At 41.0% G+C, this 15,514-nt stretch overlaps 1 protein-coding gene across 4 annotated transcripts in view; it reads left to right on the top strand.

The window, feature by feature from the left end:
• Positions 1-14,816, top strand: part of enoph1 (enolase-phosphatase 1) — a 66,253-nt gene extending 51,437 nt beyond the window's left edge. For 2 of the 4 annotated variants that reach the window (XM_087986423.1, XM_043695102.2), the window contains 5 exons: positions 2,667-2,768; positions 4,702-4,904; positions 5,817-5,949; positions 8,928-9,051; positions 12,793-14,816. In XM_087986423.1, coding sequence (XP_087842549.1) covers positions 2,667-2,768; positions 4,702-4,904; positions 5,817-5,949; positions 8,928-9,051; positions 12,793-12,938 — 708 coding nt within the window. In that variant the 3' untranslated portion in view covers positions 12,939-14,816. Of the gene's footprint in view, positions 1-688; positions 972-1,234; positions 1,760-2,666; positions 2,769-4,701; positions 4,905-5,816; positions 5,950-8,927; positions 9,052-12,792 lie in introns of those variants that run through there. The other 2 variants (XM_087986431.1, XM_087986427.1) reach the window with 2 other exon arrangements.
• Positions 14,817-15,514: the final 698 nt, after the last annotated feature.

Raw genomic sequence — 15,514 nt, 5'->3', positions numbered from 1 at the left:
TGGTTCTTGCGGACAGGAGAGTGAGTGGCATGTCTGTGGGTGGCATCCTCCTGGTGGCATTCTAGCTACCTGACGAAGGAACAGCTTGTACTTCCAAATAAACCAGTTGGACTATAATCTGGTCATAGAGATGTACAGCACGGAAACAGACCCTTCAGTCCAACCTGTCCATGACAACCAGATATCACAACCTAATCTAGTCCTATTTGCCAGCACTTAGCTCATAACCTTCTTAAACCTTTTCTATTCATATACCCATCTAGGTGTCTTTTAAATGTTGTAATTGTACCAAACTCCATCACTTCCTCTGGTGGCTCATTCCAAACATGCACCACCCTCTGCGTGAAAAAATTGCCCCTTGGTTCCCTTTTAAATCTTTCCCCTCTCACCCTAAACCTATGCCCTCTAGTTCCGGACTCCCCCACCCAAGGAAAAGACTTTGTCTATTTATGCGATCCATCCCCCTCATGATTTTATAAACCTCTATAAGGTCACCCCTCAGCCTCCGACGCTCCACGGAAAACAGCTCCAGCCTATTAAGCCTCTCTAGTGTTGTATGCCGGTGTAGGACCCCAGTCCTACACCGGCACCTCCACATCATCCTTTATAATAGACTCTAACATTTCCTACTGACAGGTGTTAAGCTAATGGTCTACAGTTAGCTTTTTCTTATCTCCTCATTTTTGAATAAGATGTTACTTTGGCAGGTTTCCAATCCTTTTGGACTTTTCCAGAAACTATGGATCCTTGCAAGTTTACTATCTGTGCATCACCTTCTCTGGAGCTGCTTACTCAAAAGTTCTAGAATGCATCCCAACTCTATTTTCTTAAACATCTTCCATTGTTCCACTTCCCTGGTAAGCCTTAACTGTTAGAAGTTCAAACATCTGCCCAGCTCAACCTTGAATGTATTCAACAACTCAATGTCCATTGCTCTCCAGAGTAAAGAATTCCAAAGGCAGCAACCTTCTGTGAGTAGAATTTTTTTCTCATCTGTCTTAAATTGTAAACCACTTCAAAACGTTGCACCTAGTTATAGGTTTCCCTCCCTCGACCCAAAGAGTCCTATTTGACTTTAAGCATTAGTTCCATTTCTCTTCACAGATACTGCTGGACTTATTAAGCTTTTCCAGTGCTTCCAGCTTTTATTACTACCCTGTCACATTCTCCCAGTCTCTCATTCTTTTAAACTCCAATTACTTGAGGTCTAACATACTCAACCCACTCAATCTGTCCTTAGGGGAAATCCCATTCATCCCAAGAACCAACCAAGTGAACCTTTTTTGAATAGCCTGTAATGCAAGTATATCTCTCTTTAAATAAGGAGACCAAAACACATTGGTGTGTGGTCTCACCATTGCCCGATACTGATATAGCAAGTCTCCCTATGTTTGCACTTCATCTCCCTTGTAATAAAGTCCAACATTCCCTTTGCATTCCTAGTTAGTTGCTTATCTGCAAAACCTGTCAAGATATTCAGATGTCACGGTTGTGTGTTTTCCAGCAATTCTGCCAATAGTTTGAAATATTTATTAAATAAGAATAATTATATTTACATAAGGACTGGAAGCTGGACTCACCTACTTTATAACAAGTTACAAATCTGTGGAAATCTGTTACAGTACAGGTTACTTCAATGGGTGCAAACATATGTATTTATACCTCATCTTTAAAAGGCAAGCTTGTTCAGAACCTTCTGGATTCATCACTGGACTTCAGCATAAATCTAATACACAAAGTGCTTTGGGATGTTTCTGAGGTGTGATTCTTTTAATGAATATTCTCAGTTTGGTGAACATCAGCTTTTTGTTAAGTATTGTTTTTTAGATTAGATTAGATTACTTACAGCGTGGAAACAGGCCCTTCGGCCCAACAAGTCCACACCGACCCGCCGAAGCGTAACCCACCCAGACCCATTCCCCTATATTTACCCCTTCACCTAACACTACAGGCAATTTAGCATGGCCAATTCACCTAACCTGCACATTTTTGGATTGTGGGAGGAAACCCACACAGACACGGGGAGAATATGCAAACTCCACACAGAGAGTCGCCTGAGGCGGGAACTGAACCTGGGTCTCTGGCGCTGTGAGGCAGCAGTGCTAACCACTGTGCCACCCATATTTTCTTCACAGAAAATGTCTTGAAGTGGTTCATTTGGGGTAGAAATGTACAGATTGAGCAGAAAGTTTGGGTAAGACATGAGGGTTTTCTTTTAGAAGTTTTGGAAGCACTTTTCAGATCTTCAGAATATGGTAACATGCTTCTTAGTCATCCTCTGGATGCTCTGGTGTTATAGAATCCCTACAATGTGGAAGCAGCCCATTCAGTCCACACCGACCCTTGGAAGATCATCCCACCCCGTCTCTGTAACCCTACATTTTCCATGGCCAATCCACCTAATTTGCATACCTTTGCACTGTGGGAGGAAACCTGTGCAGACACAGGAAAATGTGCAAACTTCACACAGTCATCCAGTGCTGGAATCAAACCCAGGTCTCTGACGCTGTAAAATAGTAGTGCTAACCACAGAGCCACCATGCATGGTGATTTGTAGGTAAAGCACTTTGTGAACTAATATTAATTCTCAGCGATTTTTATTTCTCTGTGAGTTGGCATTGTTTGTGGTGTATAAACTAATGTGTGTGTATGTATTTTTAAATTAGGATGTTTTGTTTCCTTACATCAAAGAAAATGTGAAGAGCTACCTTCATACACACTGGGATGAGAAGGAATGTCAGGAAGACGTAGACCTTTTGAGAAAACAGGTACATTTGACTGGTCAGAGTATTACTCTCAAGATAAGTCACCTTGAGGGAAAAGAAATGTTTCATTGAACTGAATGCAACAAAGAGGAAATGTGTTGAGAAGCTGGTGGAGGGATGGAAGGCTGTCTTTGCTGCCAGCGTAGCTGCACTCACCTTAGTCACAGCCCAGCAGTACTGACGCTGCAGGACTTGGATAATGGCTTCCATGACAGAATTTGAAAATCAGTGCACCTCCTGCCTACACAGGAAGACGCCAGGGCAGTTTACATCATCACGGTGTGACCACCTCAGACTGGAAATAGATGTTGGAACTGATCCTGATGCTTTCCATTGTTACTGCTTCTCTCTTCACTGCCTTTGCTGCTCCCTTTGATTCCCTGACCCTTGGTGCTCCCATTTGAGACAGTGAGGCCCTGAGGGCTCTCCACTGAGTCAGCCATTTTTGTAATTCATTTTAGGGACACCAGGCTATTACACTAAGTAAACCTACATTTAAAATATAACATGCAATTGCACTTAGTTTGACAGTCCCTTTAATCTAAATACTAAGAAATACTGATATAAGCGTTATAAAAGGTTGCGTTTTCTGCCTCCATAACTACAGGGTGTGCACTCATGCCCCAGGCAGTTGCATTTCTGTGATGTCACTACCAGTAATGCAGTAGCAAAGTGTCTGTATCAAACAATAACAGCAATAAAATGAGCGTTCTGCAAGCATTTTAAATGAATTAAAAACCTGGGGTCACAATTTGACAACTGTCCCACTCCATGCACTTGTCTGCCTTCTCCATCGGGCTTGTCTCTTGTGCTATCTTCCTGTTCGCCGTCCCTGAGAGTGAGTGAACCTGTGAGTGGAGTGAGGGAAGTGACCAGGCTGTGAAAGATGGTCAGGAGTGTGAGGGGAAAATGGTTTCGAAGGTACTATCAGAACGGCCATGATCTCATTGAATGGCAGAGCAGCTTTGAAGGGCTGAATGGCCTACTCCTGTTTCTGAGTTAACTGCAAATATGCCTCTCTATCACCTTTGTAATATTTTTTAGGCAGTAGCATATTTGAAGTAAAGAAGTCGCCACTCCAGTGTTCCTCAGTTCTAACCAGGTAGATTCTGTCTCTGCTGAAAATGTGTTGCTGGAAAAGCGCAGGTCAGGCAGCATCCAAAGAACAGGAGAATCGACGTTTCGGGCATAAGCCCTTCTTCAGGAATGAGGAAAGTGTGTACAGCAGGCTAAGATAAAAGGTAGGGAGGAGGGACTTGGGGGAGGGGCATTGGAATTGTGATAGGTGGAGGGAGGTCAAGGTGAGGGTGATAGGCCAGAGTTGGGTGTTGAGGGAGACATTGATGCCTTTGCGTCATCCCACTAAATTGTCTATCTCTTTCCTGTCCTCTGTTTTGTTGTTCCTGAAGAAGGGCTTATGCCCGAAACGTCGATTCTCCTGTTCCCTGGATGCTGCCTGACCTGCTGCGCTTGTCCAGCAACACATTTTCAGCTCTGATCTCCAGCATCTGCAGCCCTCATTTTCTCCTCGAAGATTCTGTCTCTGACCATTCAACTGAATCTTCCCTCCCCAATGCTGTTACCGTCTCTTTGGTCAATGCTCCCAATTCCACCTCTTTTTTCTTTTGTCCTTCCCTTTCTTTACTGACTTCCTGGTACCGAAGAACACCAACATTTGAATCCTTTCATTCTTCGAGCCTGCTCTCTTTAATTGCCAGTTCATAAGTCCTTAATGTTTATTCATGCCTTCAATTTAATTTATCATGCATTGTACATTTATGTATATGTACTTCAAAACTATCTTTGACTGTCTTATATTAACACCCTGCCCAGACCCATGTTCCCTACAATCTCTGAACTATTTTGTACCCCGAAGTTTATTTTCTCTTTCGGATACCTTGTTTAATTTCTCTGATACTCCTTTTACGTGTCCTAGGCTAAAAATGACGAGGAATTAGAAGGAGCAGTGCTAATTCCAGAATGGTGTTCCGGTGAGAATGCTGACAAGGAACAAGCTCTTGAAATGGTGACAAACAACATCTTGTGGCAGATGTCCCAGGACAGGAAGACCACAGCTTTGAAACAGCTGCAGGGCCACATGTGGAGGGAAGCCTTTCTACGTGGAGAAGTGAAAGGAGAGTAAGTGATTTTAAAATGTGTACATTATGGAGCAAGATGCATTTGATCCCACAAATGGAATCAGAGGGTGCAGTCTTACCACTTTTTGGCTCCGTGCGAGCCAAAAAGCCAAAGCTGTGACAGATGGAGTTCAGTGTAAGCAAGTATGAAATTATCCATTGGGGATCAAAAAAGAGCGGATCAGGGTTCTTTCTAGATGGTATGAAGATAAATACATAGATGTCCAATGAGACTTGGGTGTTCAGGTATGTAGATCTTTAAAATGTCACAAACAGGTGCAGGAAATAACCAAGAAAGCTAAAGGAATGCTCGTCTTTATAGCTGATGAACTAGAGTACAGGGATGCAGAGTTATGCCGCAAATATACAAAACCCTGGTTAGATCCCACTTAGAGTACTGAGAGCAAATCTGGGCACCACACCTTAGGAAGAATACATTGGCCTTAAAGGGAGTACAATGTAGGTGAACAACAATGATACCTGGACTTCAGGGGTTAAATAATGAAGAGAGATTATACAAATTAGGTCTGTTTTCTCTCTAGAACTTAGAAGGTTAAGGGGTGAGCTAATTGAAGTCCTTGTGATAGTAACAGGAAAAGACAGGGTAAATAAAGATCAGCTATTTCCACTGGTTGGATGTTCTAGAGCTAGGGGATGATATTGGATCGTGGTTAGCTGTGATTACCTTTCAGTCCTTGCTATCTGGGCTTGCTGATACTGAAATGGCCACTGGGATACAGGCAACCTTCTGGTATCATACATATGAAATCAGACACTTGTAGGGCCAATGCCTTTGAGAAAATGAAAATTGAATAGAAACAATTCAGAATGGAGCAATGGCTAATTTTTTGAATAGATGTGAATTACTATTATGTTTTAACATTTTTCTTTATTATTATTGAATGTGAGTCAGAGTGTATAAAGATGTTGCTCCAGCAATTAAAGAATGGAGGAAAGAAGGCAAGAAGGTATACATCTATTCTTCAGGCAGTGTGGAGGCTCAGAAGCTTCTGTTTGGATACTCCATTGAGGGAGACCTGCTGGAGGTAGGAAACAATTGTTTGTTGTGCCTGCTCTTATCGATAGTGTGGTTTTCTCAACAGGTTCACAAGTGTGAAAATGTGCTGGCATTGTTCAGACTGGAAACTAAAATCGGCAAAGATTGAGGCGTTCTAAGGCATTTTCTAGGTCAGCTGGTCAATGCAGTACTGAAGGCATAATGAGTAGAAAGATCCCAGCTACAATTGCTGGAGTGTGCTGAGAAAAGTTTGCCCTGAAAGCTTACGCCAAACAGCACATACCAGAACCTTAAAACCTGGTGGTGATGCAGAAAACTGCTAAAATGCTGTAGAGTTAGAGATGGTAAAACAAAGGAGGTTGAATGAAGTCAATGACTAGAAATAAGGAACTGGGTTGCTGCCATCAAGAAAAGGGCAAAGTGTTCTACCACTTTCCAAACTTTCTTCTAATTTTATTAAGCCACATCTGCTGGGAGATACCATTGGAAACCTCTTTTATGCAATTGTCGTATTTTTGCTCAGCACAGTCTTCAAGGTAGAGCTAAAAGCTGAGGAGCAGCAAACAGACGGTGGGATATCTCGGTGAAGGTGCCCATAAACTGTTAGAGTGTTTCTCAGTGAATTCAGTAACTACGGATAAAGCAGGTAGACTTGTTTTACTAAGAGCCTTCCATCCAGTATTTCCCTATAGCTGCTGAAGATTAATTTTTAGATCTTCATGAAGCTGATACCACACAAAAAAAACAAATATCTGTGGGGGATGCAGTGGTTTAGTCATACTGTCACTGACCTGGTAATCTCAAGGCACAGGCTAATCTTCTAGTGATATGGGTTCAAATCCCACCATGGTAAATGGTGAAATTTGAATTCAGTTAAAAATAACCTGAATTTAAAAGAAAGTCTCTAATTGTGACCATTGTTAACGGTTGTAAAACAAATCCAACAGGTTCATACATATCTTTTTGGTAAGAAAATCTGCTATCCTTGTGGAGTCTGACCTGCCTGTGCCTCCAGATCACAGTAATATGATTAAGTCTTAACTGCCCTCTGAAATGGCCAATCAGTTCCAGAGCAATTAGAAATGGGCAGCAAATGCCCGCAATACCAACATCCTATGCAAGGAACAAAACATACTGACATGCAATGTTTCCCCACAGGGAGGCAGTAGTGTAGTGGACTAGCATTCCACACACTCAGGTCTTGAGAACATAGATTCAAATCCCATCATGGCAGACAGTGAAATTTAAATTCAATAAAAATTTGCAATTTAAAACCTATACTAATGGTGACCCATAAGCACTATTGATTGTTGTAAAAACCGTTCTGGTTCACTAATGTCCTTTAGGGAAGAAAATCACCCTCCTTGGCTGCTCTGGCCTAAATGAGAAATGAACCCACAGCAATGTGACTGACAATAAATGTTGGCCTTCCCAGCAACGCCTACGTTCCCTGAACAGATTGTAAAGAATGTTTTGCAAAGAAATGAGGGTTACCAGTTTCTTACATCCGAGGAACACAGGTCATGCAAATAAGTCTGACACTCGCTTACATGTGTGAAAACCCTGAGCAGGTATTACCTCCTTTTTGGTGATGTTGCTCACCTTGGAAACAGTGCTTACTTGATCTACATGAGTGCAGTTTTCCCCAATGTGGTAGATATTCCTTGGGTTATTTGGAAAGAACATCAGACTGTGGAAACCATAGTTTCTGGAAGACTCATTCATTTCCTTATATTGCACGGCATGGCATTTGTGGAGACGATGTTTTTGATACAGGACATATTAAGGTCTCTAAAGCAGGTTGCTTAATATTGAGTACAGTGGCTATAATATTTTAGATGGTTGCATTTGAAATGCTCCATTTGTGAGTAGCATGTTCTGACACTCCATCCCTCCAACCCCCCCCCGTCCAAAGTCCTTATTCCTTTGTATTTTTCTATTTCAAAAATATACTTGATCATAAAAATGTCTTTATATACAATAGTAGTCACTAGAGCAGTTCAATTCTGTACAGTATTTACATATAGAGAACAAACAATCACAAAGCATTTCTTCCTCATACAAGATATATGAGGGCCCGATCAGATCTGACAGCAATCAAGAATCATATAGCAAGAAGATAAAAATAGAATGTCAAGCCAGTGGAAGAAATGCCTGGGGTAAAATGATGCAAATGATAGCGAACAACCCAAAATGAAAATAACAATGAGAAGCCTAACTTCTACCTTTTTAAGGTTTTGAGACTATGGCCAAAAATGAAAGCCTGATCCCAGGACCCCTTTCTTTGTGTTAAAATGAGAGCAGTGAATGCATCCATAAATACTGTGTTGATTGCCACTTTGTTTGGTACTCCCTTGCCCACTCAGAGCACTGGCCCTGTGCAGTACTCTGGTCCTGGAGTTTTCAATTGAATTGATGTAAAATCCTTTAAAAATAAATCTTACTTTTTGTTATTATTCTTTGATACGCATAGTGCTGCTACCAGTGACATAACAGGTATTACGACTGCACGCGGCAGTGGGTGTGTCCCCTGCAACTGCAATGGCACCAAATGCAGCCCTTTTTAAAAATACAGTCTTCCTTTTCATTCCTATCAAACATAAATAGTCACTGGATTGAATTTTCAATCAGCGATCAATCAGCTGAACTCAGCTGGAGGAATGGTTGTAGGTCCTGGGATCCTGGTCCACAGTTCTTGACCCTGAACATTAAACTTCAGCTTGTGCTGGAAGTTATCTGTACGTCAGGGAAGGACAAGGTCAGTGTCTACAGAACAGGGACCCAGCAGGAGCCAGTGCTCTCTCTCAAGAGGATGAAGTAAATGATCAACATTTCTTCAAATAATGACAGACAGTACAAGTAGGTTTAGCAGTTAAATGTAAAACAATACAGTTGGACAGTATATAGTTTAGAATTGTCACAAGCTGTTGTAAATTTGAAGTTTTAACTAAGTGTATATCTGAAGGTAAAAGTGATGCATGTATGGCACTTGTTTCATCCTCTCAGCTTTTTGATGGTCATTTTGACACAAAGATTGGATCCAAAGTAAAAGCAGAAAGCTACAGAGAAATCGCTAAAAACATTGGTTGTTCCACAGACAACATACTTTTCCTAACAGATGTAACAAAAGGTACATATTTATTCAAATATTTATTGCTTTTTTTACAACTTATTTGAATGTTCTGTGACATACCTGTGGGGAATTAAAAAAAACACAGGATAAGAGCTGTGAGATAGTAATGTCACTGGACATCAGAGACCCCAGCTAATGCCCACAGGATGAGTTCAATGGCCAAAATAATGGGCTGTTTGAATTTGAATTCATTGAATGAATCTTGAAGATAAAGCTCGTCTCAATATTCTGAGATTCTGTTTTGAAGAAGAAAATGTGCAGATTATGGGGAGAAGGTTGGAGTGAAAAATGCTCAATCTAATACGAAGCAGACACGGTGGGTCTATCTTTCTGGTAAGTGACAATCTCATGCAGATTGTAGTTCTGCTTTTATTTTTATGTAATGATAGAGCTCTACATTTCTGACAGGAGATTCCGATCAGGGCTCCTTCGTGACCCTTACTTCCATCTTACAGTTCTCTCAGATGGCACAGTACTATCAGCAAAAGGCAAACCATGCTCTTTCACAGCAGTCTGCTGCCATCTGCTGAGACTGAAAAGTCTTGAATGACAGAGCTGCAGATGAACAGTCCATACATAAATTAAATATGAGGTAATTGTGCCATCAGGGGCTAGTGCCAGATAGATAGGGTCTTCAGTAAGTAGGGTGCCAATTTGGTATGGTGTGGTGTGCAAGAGGTGATGGTGAGCTAAGAGGATAGGTAGTGTGCTAGGTTAGTAAGTTATGATGCCAAATAGGGAGCATACCAGTCTGATAGGATGCAAGTAGGCCGGGTATGTGATTCTGTCTTAAAGGTAGGTAGATGCTGGTGTGAGATATTGAGTCCAGAAGAGCAAGAGTGTTGGGGGGAGGTTAAATGATTTCTGGCAGAGTTCACGCTGGTGGTCATTCCAAGGGAATGGGGGTGGAGAGTGAGATTGGATCCAGAGCTGGGGGCAGGGTCTGAGACCCAATAGAAATATAGGCCAGTAGTGGGGAAGAATGTGGCTGTGGGTCCAGAGGAGGGGAACGGTGGTGCTGAATGCCTGAGGAGGGTGGGGAAGGGAAATTGCTTCTGGAGCGGGATGGGTGGAGGAGGAAATGTCGGATGCTAAGCAGGGTGGGAGTGTTGAGTCTGGAGAGGGGACAGAGTTCAGTGCTATAAGGGTTCTGGGAGAGTTGTCATTGGGGTGTGAGATTAGTAATGGGGTCTGCTTAATAGTTACTTGGAAGTTAGACGATGTATTTAATTGTCTAACAGAATACCTATTTAATTAAATTCATTGGAACCTTTTGAATTCTCCAATTTAGATGGACACTTACGGTGAGTTCTGGGGTAGAGGAATTGCCCAGTCGAATTTTCAGGGTCTTGGGCAATTCCTTCGGAGTCTGCTATGATGGGGATTTTTCAAGGTCTCCATGCACAACTCCATTCAACACTGAAATAACAACTGGTGATCAGAAAAATCCAGGCCATTGGGCTGAATTTATAAAGTCATGGTGTCATCCTTCAGCCTCCGATGCTCCAGGGAAAACAGCCCCAGCCTATTCAACCTCTCCCTATATCTCAAATCCTCCAAACCTGGCAACATCCCTGTAAATCTTTTCAACTTTCAACTTTCACAGCATTCTTCCGATAGGAGGGAGACCTGAATTGCATGCAATATTCTAAAAGTGGCCGAACCAACAACCTATACAGCCGCAACATGACCTCCCAACTCCTATACTCAATACTCTGACCAATAAAGGAAAGCATACCAAATGCCTTCTTCACTATCCTATCTACCTGTGACTCTACTTTCAAGGAGCTATGAATCTGCATTCCAAGGTGTCTCTGTTCAGCAACATTCCCTAGGACCTTACCATTAAGTGTATAAGTCTTGCCCTGATTTGCTTTCCCAAAATGCAGCACCTCACATTTATCTAAATTAAACTCCACCTGCCACTCCTCAGCCCATTAGCCCATCTGATTAAGATCCTGTTGAAATCTGGGTAACCTTCTTTGCTGCCCACTACACCTCCAATTTTGGTGTCATCTGCAAACTTGCTAACTATACTTCCTATGTTCACATCTAAATCATTTATATAATTGACGAAAAGCAGTGGATCCAGCACTAACCTTTGTGACACACCACTGGTCACAGGCCTCAGAGATGTACGGCACGGAAACAGACCCTTCAGTCCATACTGACCAGATATCCTAACTTACTCTAGTCCCATTTGCCAGCACTTGGCCCATATCCATCTAAACCCTTCCTGTTCATGTACCTATTCAGATGCCTTTAAATGTTGCAATTGTACACGCCTCTACCACCTCCTCTGGCAGCTCATTTCATACATGTACCACCCTCTGTTTAGGAAAAAGTTGTCCTAAACATCCCTTTTTAAATCTTTCCCCTCTCACTTTAAACTTATGCCCTCTAGTTCTGGATTCCCCCACCCCAGGGAAAAGAACTTGTTTATTTACTCTATCCATGCCCCTCATGATTTTATAAACCTCTAAAAGGTTATCCTTCAGCTGCTTCCGCTCCATGGAAAACAGCTACAAAATATTCAGCCTCTCCCTATAGCTCATAATTGTTTTTTTTTTGTAAAGGATGCATTTGACTGAGTAGAGTGTAATGACCTTGCCCATATTGGCAAATCTTGAATGGTAACAGTGCTTAAAGTGGCAGGCTTGAAACTAATCAAGAGTATGTACTATTTTGTACTGATAGATTGTGATGAAAATGTATTGCTGGAAAAGCACAGCAGGTCAGGCAGCATCCAAGGAACAGGAGAAGCGACATTTCGGGCATAAGCCCTTCTTCAGGAATGAGGAAAGGGCTTATGCCCGAAACGTCGATTCTCCTGTTCCTTGGATGCTGCCTGACCTGCTGCACTTTTCCAGCAACACATTTTCAGCTCTGATCTCCAGCATCTGCAGCCCTCACTTTCTCCTGATAGATTGTGATACTGACTTTAGAGCTGGCTCTTTTATTTTGAAGAAGTGCAGGGAATTCCCTGTGTCTTGGCCAGCATTTCTCCTTCAACTGTTACCACCAAAAAAACAGATTCACCATTCATTCATCCTGTTTATACAATTTTTGTTTGCAAATTGGCTGCCACATTTGCCTCTTGAACAGTTTACTGTACTTCTGAATTGTCGTTCATTATACATGATGTAGCGAGGATGTTTGATGTGATATGTAAATATTTCTTCTACTTTCCAACAATAGATCACATTGTTCCAAGTATTAAACACCATTCACTTATGTTTAAATACAGTACTGTTTAGTTAATAGTGGTGAACTTCGTAATTCTTCACGATTATAACTTTCGACTTGTCATACTGTCAAGTCAAAAAGGTATCAAGAAGAGTTTGTTGGACTATGATTGATTTAATGTGTTAAAGATTAAAGAATATTTACTTTATCAAGCTTTTTTTTATATTTGCAAATGAATTGCTGATGAACTAATATGTGTAACTTTGAGATAATTCTCAGGTCATTACTACTGAGATCTGAAATAAAACACTTGTGAAGTCATACAAGACTTGAAATGTAACTGTTTCTCTCTACAGATGCTGCCAGATTTGCTGCGTTTCTCCAGCACTTTGCGTTTTTTTTCATAACTTCAACTTGAATCTTGTGCCCTGCAGCTCATTGCAATTGTGTGCATTTATTCACAAGAGATTTGTTGTCACTTTTACAAATGTTTACTGTTTTAGTTATTATTTTATCAGCCCTGTAAATTTTGCTTTTTTAAACATCTATCAGAGGCAAGGGCTGCAGAGGAAGCAGGAGCTCGAGTGATTCTTGTGGTGAGGCCTGGAAACACAAAGCTGACAGAAGAAGAAGAAATGTCTCATTCTATTATCACCTCCTTTGGTGAACTCTTATTATCTGACCTCAGAGCAAACTGAGCAGCTTCAAAGTCCAATTAAAACTGTTTTTCTGCAGTAGGATTGACTGGAGCTATTTCTCAGCAAGGATTTTCATTTAGTTTATTCTAGTCACAAGAAAAGCATTTACAATGAGTTTGTTTTCCACAAAAAAAATTCCTAGAAAGAGTGAGACAGTGGCTTGTGATTTACTTTTCCTTGGGTTTTAAGTTTATGATCTCAGGATTGCTGCTGTGGAAAGGTATTGACACATGAAGAGTTAATGACCCTCACAGGAAAATTCAGGTGGGAAGTCAGTCCAGGCTGCTATCCCCACAAAGAGGCTGTGTTCATGTGACAAGGAACTAGATAATCTTCCTTCAGTCAAACATGCAATTACAAGGATAGGGTATTTGAGGGAAGCGTGAAATTTGCGTTTCTATTTGAAATGTAAAAAATCCCTAATTGTACAGTTTGATTTTGAACTTTTAGTCATTGTTGTGGCTGGAAAAAAGCATTTTGAACTGTAAAGAGGTGAAGCTGCAATGTCTGTGATTTTAATGGAATCAATTTAAGATACTTAACTGAATGATACCTCTGGTAAAAATATATTAAGCAATGCTAACAATATCAGAAAAATAAATATAAATGTTTGTTTAAACTCTGTCTTTAACAATTTATATTTAAATAATTTTACTAAATCTTTAATGCTTAGCTAAGCTTTTCATTTTTTTTGCTACTCTCTGCTCTGCTTTGGGAAGCTCATGTTATGAACCTTCTCTGTTGTACTGAATAATAAAAAACTTGTGTAGTACAAATCAGGACAAATTGTACTTTGTACATTAATTTCAGTCTGGCTCAGTGCTTTCACTTCAGAATCAGAAGGTTGTGGGTTCATCACTTCTAAGACTATATACAGAATCTAACTTTAGCTCTGGAATGTGAGAGTGACTCCGTGTTCACCGTGCTAATTTTTGAGGTAAAAACACTAAATCTGCCCTCTCACAGGAATATTCTATGTCACGATATCTAAGGAGCGAAGGTTTGCCAGTTTCCAAGAGAATAGGGAGCGGCACGGTGGCTCAGTGGTTAGCATTGCTGCCTCACAGCGCCAGGGACCGGGGTTCGATACCAGCCTCGGGCGACTGTCTGTGTGGAGTTTGCACATTCTCCCTCTGTCTATGTGGGTTTCCTCCGGGTGCTCCAGTTTCCTCCCACAGTCCAAAGATTTGCAGGTTAGGTGAATTGGTCATGCTAAATTTCCCATAGAGTTAGGGGTAAATTAGTCAGGAGTAAATATGGGGAATGGGTCTGGGTAGGTTACTCTTTGGAGGGTCGGTGTGGACTAATTGTTTCCACACTGTAGGGAATCTAATCTAATCTAAAAAAAGTGGTCCATCAACCACTATCAATCACTAAAGCACATCATGTTTTTTGCATTACTGTCTGTAGTACCTTGTTGTGTGCAAACTAGCTGCTGTGTGCCTTCAGCTGGAACAATGATTACATTTCAAAAATATTTTATTGGCAATGATGTGCTTTGGGAGAGCCAGAGGATGTAAAAGCTGCTAAGTACAAGTTCTTGCCTGCCATAAGGAGCTCCACCTTGTGCACTCCCAAAGAAAGTTACAAAAGTGTTCCACGAGTGTGTGTTGCCAATAGTAAATCATATTGTGAAGAGTATTTTGTACAATTTGAGCTTTGAACAATTAAGAGGTAAATTTAAGTAATGAAATATATAAATAACATGGAAACTTCTAGATTTTGCATGATGTAAGATGTTCTGTGCATATTTTCTTGTGTTTTAAGAGTAGAATTTTCCTAATAATTGTTGAATTATTGTAGAATTGGTCTCGTGCCTGAATCCAGGATGTGATCCTGTGCTAGGCACACAGTATGTACCAATAAAGAACGATGCCTACAACATAGGGGACTCTGCACTCTTCTGGTTTGTTCTTTACCAGTGTGCTGTGGGCCCCAGTTTCAGCCCCCGAGGTTTTGGGGGGAGTTGAGTGTAATTGAGATGAGTGGATAATTGAATGTGGAGCTAAATGGAGCACTTTTATTCAGCAAAATAAAAATTAAAACACTAGTGACCACATCTTTGGCGGATTTCAAACTTGCAGTATGCCAAGTGCATTCACTTCAAAATCTCATCAATGAGGTTATAAACTCAGTGTGGCTGACATATTGTTCTTCTGTCCTGCAAATGCATATAGATATAGGAATAGGCCTTTCTCCTTCTTAAACCTGTTTCACTGTTCATTATATAATCGCTGATGTCTCATACTCAGCTACGTTTTTGAGGAAGAGTTAATCTGTTTGAGTGCTGGGACAATAAAGAATAGACACAAATTGGTGGTCTTGTAAGCTTAACTCAAAAGATTAATGTTTATTTTCACAACACCTGGAGTATAAATACAAGGGGGGAATTGTTTGATATCACATAAAACATTCCAGTTATAATCATCTCACTGGCTTTATTTGAAATCCCATTTTAATGGGCTGACAGGTCTAGCAGCTATTGTGATATTAAAACCCATTCATTGAAAAGGTGAGGGATAGTCAGTTAGCAACTGAGAAATCCATTGTATCTTTACACACACTAAAAGTGTGGC

Source organism: Chiloscyllium plagiosum, unplaced genomic scaffold (genome assembly GCF_037043375.1).
Source record: "Chiloscyllium plagiosum isolate Xiang-an unplaced genomic scaffold, Cpla_swu_hap1 HiC_scaffold_1, whole genome shotgun sequence".
NCBI classification, from domain to species: domain Eukaryota; kingdom Metazoa; phylum Chordata; class Chondrichthyes; order Orectolobiformes; family Hemiscylliidae; genus Chiloscyllium; species Chiloscyllium plagiosum.
The sequence above is the reverse complement of the archived record's forward strand: the minus strand, read 5'-3'. Positions and strand labels throughout refer to the sequence as shown.